A 14,807-nucleotide genomic window follows, 5' to 3' on the forward strand; every position below is an offset into this window, starting at 1 on the left:
TATTGCTGATTAAAATTTCTTGATGAGCTGAGTGAATGCTTAGAACATCAGGGCACCTATTCAGAGTGGGACAATGATAAGCATGAAAGGAATGGGGGGAAGAAGAGAAAATACAAAGACAGGGAGAGAAGGAGAGGTTCTCATCTACATTTCACTGTCTTCTAATCATGTGTATCCTTTTGCTGATCAAAATTAGGCTCCAGAATCTACTGAATAAAATGGCTCTTCCATAGTTACCTTACCTCTTCAATCCAGCCTCTTTCTTTTGATTGATTGAAAATTCTCTCCACTGTTTCTTTAACCTGTTCATCCTCCACTTCTTCTGTCTTTGCAATGGAGCAACATTCCTGGTACAGCTTGAATTTAAAATGTTTCAGTGTATGATAAATTCTGGTACGATTAGCACAAATTCTGCCAACAGTAAACACCTAAATCGAGAAATAAACACCACCTGATATATGAAGTAAATATGTAGTGATGAATGTACAGCTTTTCTGGTTTTAAGATTTTCATCAAAAGTAGAATCTAATAAATGCATTTTTTTTTTTTTTTTTTAGGGCCAAACCCTTAGCATATGGAAGTTCCCAGGTTAGGGATTGAATCGGAGCTGTAGCTGCTGGCCTACACCACAGCCACGGCAATGCCAGATCCGAGCTGCACCTGCAACCTACACCACAGCTCACGGCAATGTCAGATCCTTAACCCACTGAGCAAGGCCAGGGATTGAACCTGCGTCCTCATCGATGCTAGTCAGATTCATTTCTGCTGAGCCACGACGGGAACGCCAATAAATGCATTATTAAAAAAAAAATTTAGCTCCTGTTGTAGCTCAACAGTAATGAACACGACTAATATCCATGAGAACATGGGTTTGATCCCTGGCCTCACTCAGTGGGTTAAGGATCCAGCAGTGCTGTGAGCTGCAGTGTAGGTCAAAGACGCCACTCAGATCCCGAGTCACTGTGGCTATGGCTTAGGCCGGCAGCTGCATCCCGGATTTGACACCTAGCTTGGGAACTTCCATATGCTGAGGGTGTGGCCCTAAAAAGACAAAATATTTAAAAAATAAAAAAACATTTTAATACAATGATTCCTTTACCCTCTCTTGTTTATAACCCAGGTAGCAAAAACTGAGCACCTTCTATGTTTCAAGTATTGAGCCAAGCATTGGAGTTACATAAGTGAAATATGTATCACCTATATTAGGTTGAAAACAAATGATTACAAAACAATATGCCACATTGCCGTGAGCTGTGATGTAGGTCGAAGACGAGGCTCAGATCTCGCGTTGCTATGGTGTAGCGCAGTGGCTACAGCTCCAATTAGACCCCTAGCCTGGGAACCTTCATATGCCACAGGAGCGGCCCTAGAAAAGGCAAAAAGACAAAAAGTAAAAATAAACAAAACAAAAAAAACCCCAACAATGTGCCAAATGCTATGCATAAGATGTGATCAAGGTACAGAGGGGGAACAATTCACCCAATCCAGAGAAGAGAAGGGTCCTCCACTAGGTGATGCTTGAACTAAGTCCTTAAAAAAAGAAAAGGGCCAAATTTGGGAAGGAGAAGAAAAATGAAAGGCAAAAGAACACACCTGATAGCAGGAAGAGAATGCAAACTATCATATGCACACAGTTACTGAGGTAAAAGTGCCTGGATTAAGGTATGTTTCTAGTTTATAAGCAACATGTAAACTGAAATGAACTTTCATAATAATACTAAAAATTGACAGCTTTTTAACTAAATACTTTTTCCCAAAATATTTTTTGGGAAAAAAAACTTTTGTGTTATTCATATTTGCTTCCTTAATGAATGAATCTGATGTGATTATAATACATTAATACTCTATTATGAGCAATAAACCATAAAAATTTTGATTTCTATGTTTACATGCGTTGGTAGAATTCTGTGGTTAAAATACTCTTCTTGTGAAGTCAACCATCCACCCTCTTTCAGAATGTTTTGAATGTATATTTTGTTACACACTGCACTGACCAAATTAAATACAACTGTACTACCTACATTATTTCACCCATTGTAGAAAAAGCATCAGAAAGGGCTCCAGGCTTTATAATATAATCAATCTTATTCTCGTGGAATAACAAGAGGAAATTGACAAATGGGGTAGTCTCTCCGTTTCTGCCATTAAAGTAGATTACTTGGGAGAAGTCTCCTATGGCTGTTCTGAATTAAATATGGTAAGAGAATAATTTGATTTTTTAATTTCTACCACACCGTATCGCATATTTCCACAAAACTAGAGGAATTTATCTGTATAGAATGTTTAAGACAAGAGGTAGGGAGAAGTGTTTTAAAATCTCCAATTCAACGTTTTACTTGTATGAAACAAAAATATTCATTGAAAATAGTTATAATTTCTTTCCATTTCTATTTCCTACCCTCTTGTCATCTATCTTACACTTACGCAGGTCAACAGACTCAAAATTACCTTTAGAGTATTCTCACATTATTTTTCCCCCCAAATGTGATTACATTTTATCTGAAAGAGGTTAAACCATTGGTTAGTAAGGCTTCATAGAAAACAATAAATGTAAACAGTAAATGTATAGAGTAGCTATATAAACTGCAAATGGACCTCTCTTTTCACCCCACCCGTTTTAGTGGATGATTACAGTCCACTATACCTTATGAAATAATGTATACAGTATAACACATCTTATACTATAGGATTCTATTTATCTGAGGTACTACAAATAAGTAAAATTAATCCATGCTTTTAGTAGTGTCCTTAAGTGTCCAGAAATCTATTCAGCAAGTACTTTGTGTGTGTGTGTGTGTGTGTGTTTTTGCCTTTTCTAGGGCTGCACCCATGGCATATGGAGGTTCCCAGGCTAGGGGTCTAATCAGAACTTCAGCTGAGGGCCTACACCACAGCCACAGCAACATCAGATCTGAGCCGCGTCTGCGACCTACGCCACAGCTCACGGCAACGCTGGATCCTTAACCCACTGAGCAAGGCCAGGGATCAAACCCGCAACCTCACGGTTCCTAGTCGGATTCATTAGCCACTGAGCCACGACAGGAACTTCTTTGGCGAGTACTTTTAATTAACTAACTGCATTTCTAAACATTTAGGACACTATTCTAACAAGATGGAATTTAAAAATTGCCCAAGAGAGAGAAATGACAAGTTCCGCAATTATTATCTCAAAGCAGTAAAGTGACATATAAATAATTACTAATCCACTGTGCGGGGTTAGCATAGTTCTATGAACTGATAAATCTGAAGGTAATTGAGTCATCTCAGTTACCAGAGTGAACTAAGGAACCCTACATATCCAAAGATACAACTGGAAACAAAGCTGAAAACTGCCACCAAATTTTCCTAAAGAAGAAGAAACAGCAAAAATCTAATTTGTCATTTATTAGATACAGCATGTAGAAATGCAAATCAACACTGCTTAACAAACTAAGGCAAGGAAAGATAATGAAACGTGCATTATGCACATTTTTAATATCCAGCTCACTGTAGGTAGCTTTTTGAGGTATTTCTCTAGGCCTCCATTTATCTAGTGAGGTGCAGCCATCTCCTTAAGGAAATTAAAGTACGGAGAAGAAAGAAAAAAGGTCTCAAGGAAAGAGGAAGGATGAGAAGAAGTTTCCTCGTGCCATGGATGCAGGGCCTCCCCCCACCCAAAAGAAATCCCAGTCGTCTTTAAATTAACTGATTTTTCTTATGAGAACTGTATATGTGTGTTTACATATTTTTTATGATGAACCCATATTCTTTGGACTTGTTTATATTGGGAATTCCATTCTTCTAAGTTGAGTAGGCAGCCTTATAAAGTGATGGTAGATTTGCCTTTGCTGAGGATTTCTGGGTTTCCCTGGTTCTGATCTGCATTTATGATGCCTTTTGGCTTGAGGTTCATGAATTGGGCAGATGGTACCTTGTGTGAGATTTATGTCATGGTCCTGGTATGCCTTATACAGCAAGGCTAGTTTTGCCTCATCTAGTATTTGGCTTCAGTATTTGTTCAGTTGCTTTTGAATTCTTTATCTTTTTTTTTTTTTTTTTTTTTTTTTTGTCTTTTTGAGGGTCACACCCGTGGCACATGGAGGTTCCCAGGCTAGGGGTCCAATCAGAGCTGTAGCCACCAGCCTACACCACAGCCACACCAGAACTAAGCCGCGTCTGCGACCAACACCACAGCTCACAGCAACACCGGATCCTGAACCCACTGAGCAAGGCCAGGAATCGAACACACAACCTCATGGTTCTTAGTCGGATTTGTTAACCACTGAGCCACAACGAGAACTCCTGACACACTTCTGATATAGTCTAGGTTGAAGTACAGTTTTCCTTCAGATATCATATTGGGATGAACAAGCATCTTTATTTGTTTGTGGACTGTCAATTTGCTAGATTATCTTCCATTAAATTTCCAAAGGTCAAATTCACCTTAGGACTCAAAAGACACTTCTGCTTCCCCTGGCCCAGTTACCTTTCTTTTCATCCTCATCTTATACCCTCTCATCTCCCCCAAATTTGGGTGATGTGTACTTAGACTATATGCACTGATTTCACTAACTGACTGAATCAGGAGTGAATCTGCTGTATATTGCATATTTTTCACATTGAAAAACTGCATATTCTTTCCTTGCACTCTTTTCTCCTAATGCTTTTCTTCCATCTGTGGAAATAACTTAGGGTTATTTGTGCAGGCTTACTTAGTGAAAAATTCTAAATGCTGAGAACTAAAATGAGTGTGAAAACATACCTGTTTATCCTGTGACATGAAATCATCTGTTTCCATGGTCCTGGTGTTATACAACTTTCCTGATAAATGCACTGAATAGCTACAGCGGCGATGCAATCCACAAGCTTGGCAAGAACAGTCCTCAGGATTCTTTGAATGAATAGTTACATTAGAATAATTTTCTACCCGCTCCTGAAAGTAATTTCAAAACCTTATGAAGCTTTCAAGGATAAGAAAAACAACATAAAGCATAAAAAGAGACCAAACAAATTAAAACGAAGACTGTGAATCATAATAATAGGACAAGATGCCAAGAGCAAAACATTGGTATTTCTTACTTTAGTACTGAGCACACAGTAGGTGTTTGATAAGACATTTTAAATTTTAAAAATTAATTTATAATTTAGGCTATTAAATGGAAAGAAACCTGATTAGGGAAAAAAAATTAGTTTCATATTCGTCAAAATTCTGAGTAGCAGTGCTCTTCACAGGTTTTAACTTCTTTTCCCATCTCTAGATTTAATAATTAGTTAAAATGGGAAAGAATTAACAGAAAAAATTCAGGATAATAAAAAGATGAATTAGTAAAAATTTGAGAAAAACAACACATTCAGTCTCCATTATATGAATTGTATTTTCCACAAAATATTTCAGAAATAATTCTCTCCTCTGGTTACTTACTAAAGTTTGATGAAAATAAACAAGTTTGAACAGGTTGTTAGGTGGCCAGTATTGATATGGTCAGTCTAATAGCTGAGTTAGCAATAAGTAAACAAATTGAAACAATATTTGGCATTCATAAATAAGCTTTATTAAACTGTGAAATTAGCTGTACTTGAGTCCTTTTTTTTTTTTTTTTTTTTTTTTTTTTGGGCTTCATGCACGGCTGTTGAAATTCCCAGACCAAGGACTGACTCTGAACCACAGCTGTGACCTGGGCCACAGCTACAGCAATACAGGATCCTTAATCCACTGAGCCGGGCTGGGGGTTGATTGAACCCACACCTCTGCAGCCACCTGAGCCTCAGCAGTCAGATCCATAACCCACAGTGGGAACTCCTGTACTTGAGTACTTTTACTTATGCTTATGCTGTGCTACATACTACTGTTCTAATTAGTGGTATGGATTAGTTAACTACAATATTTCAACTGCACACAATGAACATATTACTAGGGATAAGCTTGACAGTAATTAAGTACCCAGTATAGTTTCTTTTTACAATGTATAATCATCAGCAACATTATCCTTTGTCTACCCTTTACTATTTCTCATATTCCTAGTACTTCATGACACGTGTCACTTACAGGCTGACATTCAGAGTGATTAGGTGACTAGCCATCTTCCCTTCCTGCATCTGTCGTACTCATAGAAGCACATGCTGAGATGAAAGCTCTATCAGCTTGGTTCCCTGAGTGACTACAATAAACAGAGCACTCCCGTTGACTCACACTGGACATATAATGTAAATGAAATAAAATTTTGTTGGATTAAGCTATTCAAATTTTCATTGCTGGTTTATTTTGTCATATTATTTATTCTTTGGCAGCATAACTTAGCTTATCCTGACTAAATCATCCATGTCTCTAAATTTTTTAGGCAACTTATTTTCTTGTATCTTACAATTATTATTTCAACACTGGGATATCCAAATTCAACATAACCTACCATGGCATGGTAAAGCATAATATAGCACAGTAGATGGGCTCTGAAGTCAGAGGAACCCTAGAAACCTAAGGTTTCTAGGTTTATACATTGGCATGGCTTATTACCAGCTGTGTAACCTTCCATTACTCACTTTTTCTGAGTCACAATTTTCTCATCTCTAAAATGGAGGAAACAGGGAGTTCTGCTATGGCTCAGCAGTTAACGAACCAGACCAGTATCCATGAAGATGCAGGTTTGATCCCTGACCTCGCTCAGTGGGTTAAGTATCTGATCTGGCGTTGCTGTGAGCTGTGGTGTAGGCTGCAGATGCAGCTTCGATTAGACCCCTAGCCTGGGAACTTCCATACACCACAGATTCGGCTGTAAAAAAAGAAAATAAAAATTTTTTTATATTAAAAAATTAAATGGAGGAAATAATAATATCTTCTTTGAGGGCTTACCCTGAAGATCAGATAAGATACTTTAATTTGCATACAGATTACTTGGCAAAATTAAGTGATCAATATGCTATTTTTCTAAGACATATACCATACCATATTTTAAGAACTGGGCTACATACTTTACCTTAAAAGTAAATAAATATTTCCCTTTAAAATTGGTAAATATTTTCTGTATCTGAGGAAGAAACTGGAATTTATAGAAGTTAAAAAAATCACCTAAAGTCAAAAAGATATATATGGTGGCCCAAAACTCAAGCTATCCTCCAAACTGAAGTCTTTTAACTTTTTTTTTTTTTGTAATCCCATAACTGTCCCTTAAACCTAAACCATCTGTGGCTAATTTCTCATCAGGTAATTCAAGGCCCTGGATGAAGTGAAATCTCCTGACATAAATGAATTAGAATAGCTAATGATTTAAGTGCTAGAAGGACTATAAGAACTTGAATTTCTACTATCTTGCCATTTTTCCTCTTGCTCATTATTAGAAGATAGAAAACTAGAAGAATGATTTTCAAGGTTTTTTCCCCCCTTTCTACTTCTAGCCTTCTATGTTCTAATAATGAGCAAGAGGAAAAATGGCAAGATACTAGAAATTCAAGTTACCTAGGCCATAGCCATGGCAACACCAGATCCTTAACCCACTGAGCAAGGCCAGGGATTAAACCCAAATCCTCATAGAGATAATGTTAGGTCCTTAACCCCCAAGGCACAATGGGAACTCGCAAGTAAATCTTAGGAATTAAAAAGATCCTTCCCCTCAAATGGTGGAATTACAAAATCTTAAGGTGGAGAAGGATGTCAAAGACTTTGTAGGCCCTAATTAGATTATATAAACCAATATCCTAGAAGGTCATGATAGGCGTTTTATGAAAAGGAGCTTCATAGTAAAACACAAACTCAGAAGGTATTACATTACATTCTGTATTGCCCTCTTGAAGATTTACAGTACAAATTCACACATTAATGCTCCTTGAAAAGACCCCTGGGTAAGCTAAACCTACTGGTTTCTCAACTTTCTTTAACAAAGGAACTCTCTTTTCTGAAATAATTAACATCCTGTGAGACACCTCATTTTAACAGATGGACTAAGTCCTAGAGATACTCTAAAGTCATCATCATTTAGAATTACTTAATTGTTGGATAGATAGAACAAGTGTGAATGATTAAAACAACAACAGCCTTTAGAGAAGGTGAGAAACGACAAGCTGGTTATTTAACATAAGAAAATGCTAATAATTTAAAAGATTATTCAGTCTGACTGGACACTGACATCATGAGAGGTCTCCCACTGCCACCCCCACCCCATTCCCCACCAGAGATTCAAAAACAAATTAAACCATATACCTTATATTGCTCTTTCCAACGACTTCTAGAGACTAAACTCTCTAGACGAGGCTGAACAAAGCGGTTATCCAAATAATCAAGCGATGTCAACATATCTTTTGCATATGATTTTTGCCTGGTGCCATCTGTTCGGGGGGGGGGGGAAACAACAATCACTTTGCCTTTATAAAATATTTAAACAACTGGACAAAGATTTCTTCCCATAGTTTTAGGAAGATACCTGGTTGGCTGGTTAGAAACAATTTAAATTGGGGGGAAAAAAATGAAGTTAGGAAAGAAAAGCATTCCAGCACTAGAGAAAAAAAGGAGCCACACAGGCCTTCTGACCATTCCCTGAACACATTAAACGTACTCCTTCCTAAGGGTCTTTACACTTGCTGTGTTCTCTGCTAGATCCAGGCATTATTTCCTCCCTCACTTCATTCAGGTTCCTATTCAAAAGACACCACCTGAGAGAACTTCCTTGATCAATCCAACTAACAGAGATTTTGCTTTTATCCTTCTTCATCTCCTTATCATATTTTATATTTTTTCAAGAATGAATCCCTAGTTGAAATCATATCATGTTATATATTCGTTTGCTCATGAATTGTCTGTCTCTCCCATTGGACTTTAAGCAACATGATGGCAAGAATCTTCCAGGTCATAGTTAATGCCAAATCCCTAGCCCTCAAATAATGCCTGGCCCTTGGTAGGTACTCAATATCTGTTCAAATAAATTGTGAACGAAATCTTACTTTGGCATTTAGGTAGATATTCAACACAACATATTTATAGTCCTTATTAAGAGCCAGATTCTATGCTAGATGTAAGGGATGTGTATGTAGGAAGTATGGTTCTTCTTACACTCTTGTAAGGGAGGAAGGCAAAAACATATTTTCAGTACAGTTTGAAAAGTGCACACACATCTGCAGCACCATACTCAGGATAATGATAACACAAAAGAGGGAGTGACAGATATTTCTTGAGTGGGTCACAGATAGCTTTCATAGTGGAAAGAATTTCATACTCACTTGGAACATCCAGGATAGAAGAGATAATATTCCAAGGAGGAACAGCATGAGCAAGGCACAAAAGCATAAAAAGCATATCACTTTCGATGAAATTCAAGGAGCTTAGAGAGGCTGAGACAACACATGGGTGTTGAATTACCATTATTTTTTTTTAGTACATGTCCTATATCTTTAAGTTCACTGTGAACTCTTGAAGGATAGGGAAACCATTTCTTTTGTACTTTCCCATATTACAAATAATAAACACTAAAACATTTTTTATGTGAATGCACTTTTGGTGTACTTGATTCTAGAGGGAACAACTGGAGGGCCTTAAGATTGGTCTCCTTATTTTAATGTACATACACGCATACACACGTATATACATCTGAAATGATGAGGTTGTTTAAAAATTGGGGGGAAAAGCCCTGATCGTTCCATTCATATTATTAACTTACCATATAATGTTTCCAGGAAAGAATCATCTAGCGCATTGATCAGAAGAGCCTTCACAACTCTTTCAAAGTGAGTATAGTGGTCACTAAAAGAATCTGAAATTAGTTTAAAATAAATATTAGAATCTAGCATATAAAACAAGTCCTTGAATACAATGGGTTCCTTTATGCAAGGCTAAGAAATGAATCTTATAAATACGAGAAATTGTTTAATTAGCCTAATTTTATAGCTGGCTTGGTGACTTGCCTAGTAACTGAGAAAAATCTCCATTTTCCAGATTTACTGGCTTCTAACTCAAAGTTTCTGGTTGTTACTTCAAATAATCTTCACTTTCCAAACTTATTAAGGGAAAACTGTTCAGGGAATATTAAGAGAAATGTTGTGGGCGAAAAAAATCAGTATCATTCCCTGTGCACCGAAGTGTAATTATCAACTTGATAATTAGAGAGAGCAAGAGAGAAAAACTCTAGATTATTGAATATGTGAATGAAGCTCCTCTCTTATTCCTTAACTCTAACATATGTTATACATGACATTGTTCAGGAAATTGCTACCCTAGCCAGAACCCCAATGGCTATGAAAACTCAGTTCCCTTTCTGCTGCCACAAATGTAGGATTTTCCACATCTGCTTAGAAGAGTTACGTCTTCTCTTTTTCATATCAAATATATAAGCCTACTTTCCCATGAACCCAACTTGGTCCCTGAAATCATCTGTTGTGGTGGCCCAGGCAATGATAAGAGAAAAGGTCCCTACTAATTCCCACTGCTCTTGAGTCAAGATTTACTATGACTGTGGAACTATCCCCTATAAAATATGACCACTTCCCTGATCCAAATGGTCATCACAGAGCATTTGCCACTGCTCAGGGCACTTGCGAAGACACATTAAGGACTGCCTGAGTATTTCAGGAAAAATAGAAGATGCTTGGCAAGGGATTAAAGCAAAATAAAACCTATTAGTAGCATCCATGAGAGAATTCTGACTTTTTCAGTTGAAGTAAAAATAAAGATGAAATTTAACACAGAGAAAAAAATCTTTTAATTTATATTTTAGTTACTAAAAGGGCTATATAAACCTTATTTTAGACTCTAGGGGAAATTTTTAGTATGCATTTATTTTTAAGAAAACACCCTACTGAGGTACAAAAGTGATCAAAAAATAAAGCTGTAATAAAACTACTTGACAACAGCAGATAATTTGCACTGGGGCCCTTAGATTGTAGAAGGCCTATGATCAACTGAAAATTACAAAAAAACAAAAACAAAAACAAACCTGGCCACAGCTATTTATGAATATAATTGGAAAACAAAATAATAATTCAATGGACTTTAACTTGACTAGGCTTTCACCAACCTCTGGATATAAAATTATAGTGTAGGTACATATTTAATTTGTGAGTGTTAAAATGCATTTAAACTCTGTCTAGCACTTCCTAAACTGAATTAAGGAAAAACTGTTCTGTGAATATTTAAGGATGCATCGAGAAAAAAAATCAAATTCATGCCCTCTGCACCTTTTAGCTATCAAACAAATTGAAAGAAAAATTTTTTTATTCCACTATATTTATCAGCCTTGAATGTCCAGTGTTACTCACACACTGTAAGGTTTTGGGAACTGCTGCTCTATTTCGAAGACCCTAACACTGCTTCTTTAGGATTTTCCCAAGCAAAGAATCCTTCTCCTACTGTTGTGTGTCAGCATCTCCTTCAAAAGAGTCAAGATGCCCTTGATTTCACTGTGCTTGAGTGGATGGGCAAGTGGTGGTGGAAGTGGATGCTCCTAGCATTGCAAATTTAAAAAAAAAAATTACAAAGCAAGTATAGGCCAGGCATCATTTTAAGCACTTGCATGCACTGCTGTTATTTCTCACAACAAGCCTACGAGGTACTATCATTACCCTCGGTTTATTTCTCATTGAGGAAACAGATACAGAGAGGATGAAAAACTTCCCTAAGATAACAGAGCTAGTAAATTGTTGGAAACAAGGCTGGAATCCAGACAGTCTGACCCCAGATTTCATGCTACAATCCCTTACATAGACAGATGTTAGATTTGATACTCTTATACTTCAGAACATAGAATTTTAGAGTTGGATGGGGAACTGGAGAAAGTTAAATTCAAATCCCTCATTTTAAGGTTAAAAATGACATTCACAATGATCAAATAATTTATCCCAGGTTTCCATATACAACTAGATAGAGGCAGAGTCAGGATTAGAGAGAGCTCAGACCTCCTTCAGAGCTTTTCTCATTGCTTTAATCCCTAGAGTGGATGGGCTTCAACAGAATACTTTAGAAATATTGTTTCTAACTGTCCTTCATTATCATTAAAAAATTGCAAAAGGATACAAAAGAAAACCAAAATATTCATGTTTATGCATAACTTGATTTTTCCAAAGGAGTTAATCAATTCCCCCACACCAAATCATTGGGTAGTTTATAGTCATTCTGTTGATTTTCCTTCATTCTTTATCGTACAGTTCACATATATGCTAAGATTTTTGTTTTAGCACTACCCTTCCTACTGATCTGTCATTCTCATGTCAGTGCTATTCTGCTTTACTTATTGCTATTTTTGATAACATTTTATATCTGGTGGAGCAAGTCCTTCCACTTTACTTTTTGCTTTCAAATTTTATTTATTCTCATGTATTTGTTCTTCCAAGTGAACTTCAAGATTGTGTTTGCAAGGCTGAATCAAAAAATTAATTTCAGGAGATAGAACTTCTTGTACTATTTATTACTTTCCAGAAACATGATTATCTCTTTTATTCATGTGTTCTATTTCACAGTGAAATTTATTCTTGTACGTATAAAGCCATGCTTTATTAGGTCTAGTAACTATTTTATTTACTAGTGTAAATGGAAGTTTATCTCATTGTATCTTCTAAATAATTATTGACAGTATACAAGTAAACTGTTGAATTTTACATATTGTTAATCTGGTCACTTTTCCTGAGATCTTTTTCTAAGGAAAATGAGCTTCCTGGAACATTACAGAGCTGGAGAGAGATATACTGTTCGTAAATTCCTGGGAAGTGACTGCTTTCCCCTGCTCCACTGCCCCCCAACCCTGAAGGTGTGGTCTTGCTAGTGTTAAGTATTATTTAAGAACCAAGAGGATGTTTATAAATATTCTCTCAGGTAGAAGCACATGGATTGTTGCTGTACTTTCTTCTGGAGTAGAGGTGCAAGCCCAGTGTAAGAGGGCAGAGGCAGAGCAAGAAAGGGGCCCCTTTTTTCTATTGTAATAGGTGCTCCCCTGTCCCAAATAGAGGAAAAAGAACTTAAGAAAAATATGGAAACAGAGGATGCATCTACTCCTGCTCTCAATACATTCATATCCTTTCTCTTATATCTGTATCTTTGGTTAAATAAGTCAGATACTGATAGCTTGTGCATAAACAATATTATGTTCAATAACAAATGTCTTTTTCTTTTCAATGATTTTATTTCTTGTTCTACTTTCATGTCTGCTGCACTGTTGAAAACATCTAGAACAAGGAAATATTTTTGTCTTGTTCTTGATTTTAAAGAGAAAAGCTCTAGTGCTTCATTATGATGTTGGGTCTTGGCTTAAAATAGTCTTTGTTATGTAAAGGACATATGCTTACATTACTATTTTTAAGATTGTTTAAAAAACTAGATATGGGTACTGAATTTTATCAAATGCCCTTTTAGAATCTATTGAAATTACTATTTTTCTTTGACACATGTAACACATTAACACGGTAACTAATGTTAAACCATTTTTATGGTTCTAAAAAGAATGATTAGAAGACTTTTTCTGTACTCCTATAATTAGAAAAATATTTCCTTCATATGTCTATTTGAAAATTTTTTCATCAACTTGGGATGTGAGCCTCTTTAACCCACATAATTAAGTGTATTTGGCAACTCAAGAATATTTTCTCCCATCACACTTTGAATTCACATCTGCACATGTCTTTAAATCCCAAAACATGCTATGTCTCTTAGGACATTCAAATCTTCTTTTACATATCTCACTAAGGTTATATAATTTTCTTTCTTAGATTTCCATTTGTTCTTCCTTTTCCCCCAAGGAATTTATAAAATGGGGTCTTCATTTCTATTCCCTTATGTGTAATTTTCTCCTTCAGAAATGTTTTTTCTTCTCTATGCTAGCAATTTCTTGGGCTTGACCTATATATCATTGACAAGATCTTCTGTCTGTACTGTTAATTCTTCTGTTTACTGCTTTCAATATAGATTTTATTTCTTACTTTATATTTTTCACTTTCCAGTAGTTTCACTTATATTTTTCACTTTCCAGTAGTTTCTCCTTAACTAGCTTCCTGTTTTCTCTTTATGATTTTGTTTCTTTTTCATAGATTGCAAAGCAAATGCTTTACACAATTTTCTTCTGTTTCCTTTAATGAAACATTTTTCACAGGCATTTTCTTCCCCTGAGTCTTCAGGGCAATGTTACCTTTCCCTTGTGCCATATGACTCCACTAGTACTTTTTATTTATCCTAGAACAAGAGGAAAACTTCTCAAGAGGAAAGGATTTAATATTTAACATAAATGGTTGTGAGACTGTTCTTGGTCATTCTCTGTGTGCTGATAGACTGATCTCTTTAATTGCTAGGTGGAGACTAAGTTAATGTTCAGTCTAATTTCCAGTATTCTATCAAGTATTTTTCTAGCAAGGCACTAGTAGACAGAGATGTACTCTTATAATTTATTATTACCACTTGATTCTCTACTACTCTGAACATATGACAGAGTACTGGAAAATAATATCTTTAGTATCTACAAATCTGAAGGTATTCCTCTCTCTCTACCTGTGTATAATATTAGTAACATGTGGACTATATACACCTGGGGTATGAGGAACAACTGCTAGTCTATCCCTCTACTTTTTTTGGTATCTTTTTTGGGAGTTGGGAGTCTCAAATTAATATGAATAAATACTAATAGGAACTGATGAGAAGGGGAAAGACTATGATTGTCTTTTAAGTGCTCCTGCCATGTAGCAGGAGGGAAACTACTCTATTTTGAGGTGTTACAAATGTATCTCTCAGAGCCAAACAGCACATAGTGAGGAAGTGACAAAACATCTTCCTACAGTAGAACTATTTTCTTCAAAAAGGTAAAACTGCATATGTCACTGATTGAGTCTCAACTGACTACTGAATTATATTATGAACTATGTTATGAGTTATG

The 14,807-nt window shown here is 36.2% G+C and overlaps 1 protein-coding gene across 23 annotated transcripts in view; it reads right to left on the minus strand.

Moving 5' to 3' along the window:
* CCDC82 (coiled-coil domain containing 82) overlaps positions 1–14,807 on the minus strand; it is a 30,618-nt gene that overhangs the window by 4,301 nt on the left and 11,510 nt on the right. For 15 of the 23 annotated variants that reach the window (XR_014815049.1, XR_014815047.1, XR_014815048.1 and 12 more), the window contains 4 exons: positions 9,621–9,713; positions 8,171–8,295; positions 4,742–4,912; positions 243–428 (listed from right to left, as the gene is read on the minus strand). Coding sequence is in view for 17 of the 23 variants with exons in the window: in XM_021062695.2 (XP_020918354.1) it covers positions 243–428; positions 4,742–4,912; positions 8,171–8,295; positions 9,621–9,713 (575 nt within the window). In the remaining 6 variants the exon portion in view is untranslated. The remainder of the gene's footprint in view (positions 1–242; positions 429–4,741; positions 4,913–8,170; positions 8,296–9,620; positions 9,714–14,807) is intronic. The other 8 variants (XR_014815050.1, XM_084975782.1, XM_021062697.2 and 5 more) reach the window with 1 other exon arrangement.

Source organism: Sus scrofa, chromosome 9, assembly GCF_054392235.1.
Source record: "Sus scrofa isolate SSC_HxYL_T2T_F1_AM1 chromosome 9, Sscrofa_HxYL_maternal_Yorkshire_Landrace_v2.0, whole genome shotgun sequence".
NCBI classification, from domain to species: Eukaryota; Metazoa; Chordata; class Mammalia; order Artiodactyla; family Suidae; genus Sus; species Sus scrofa.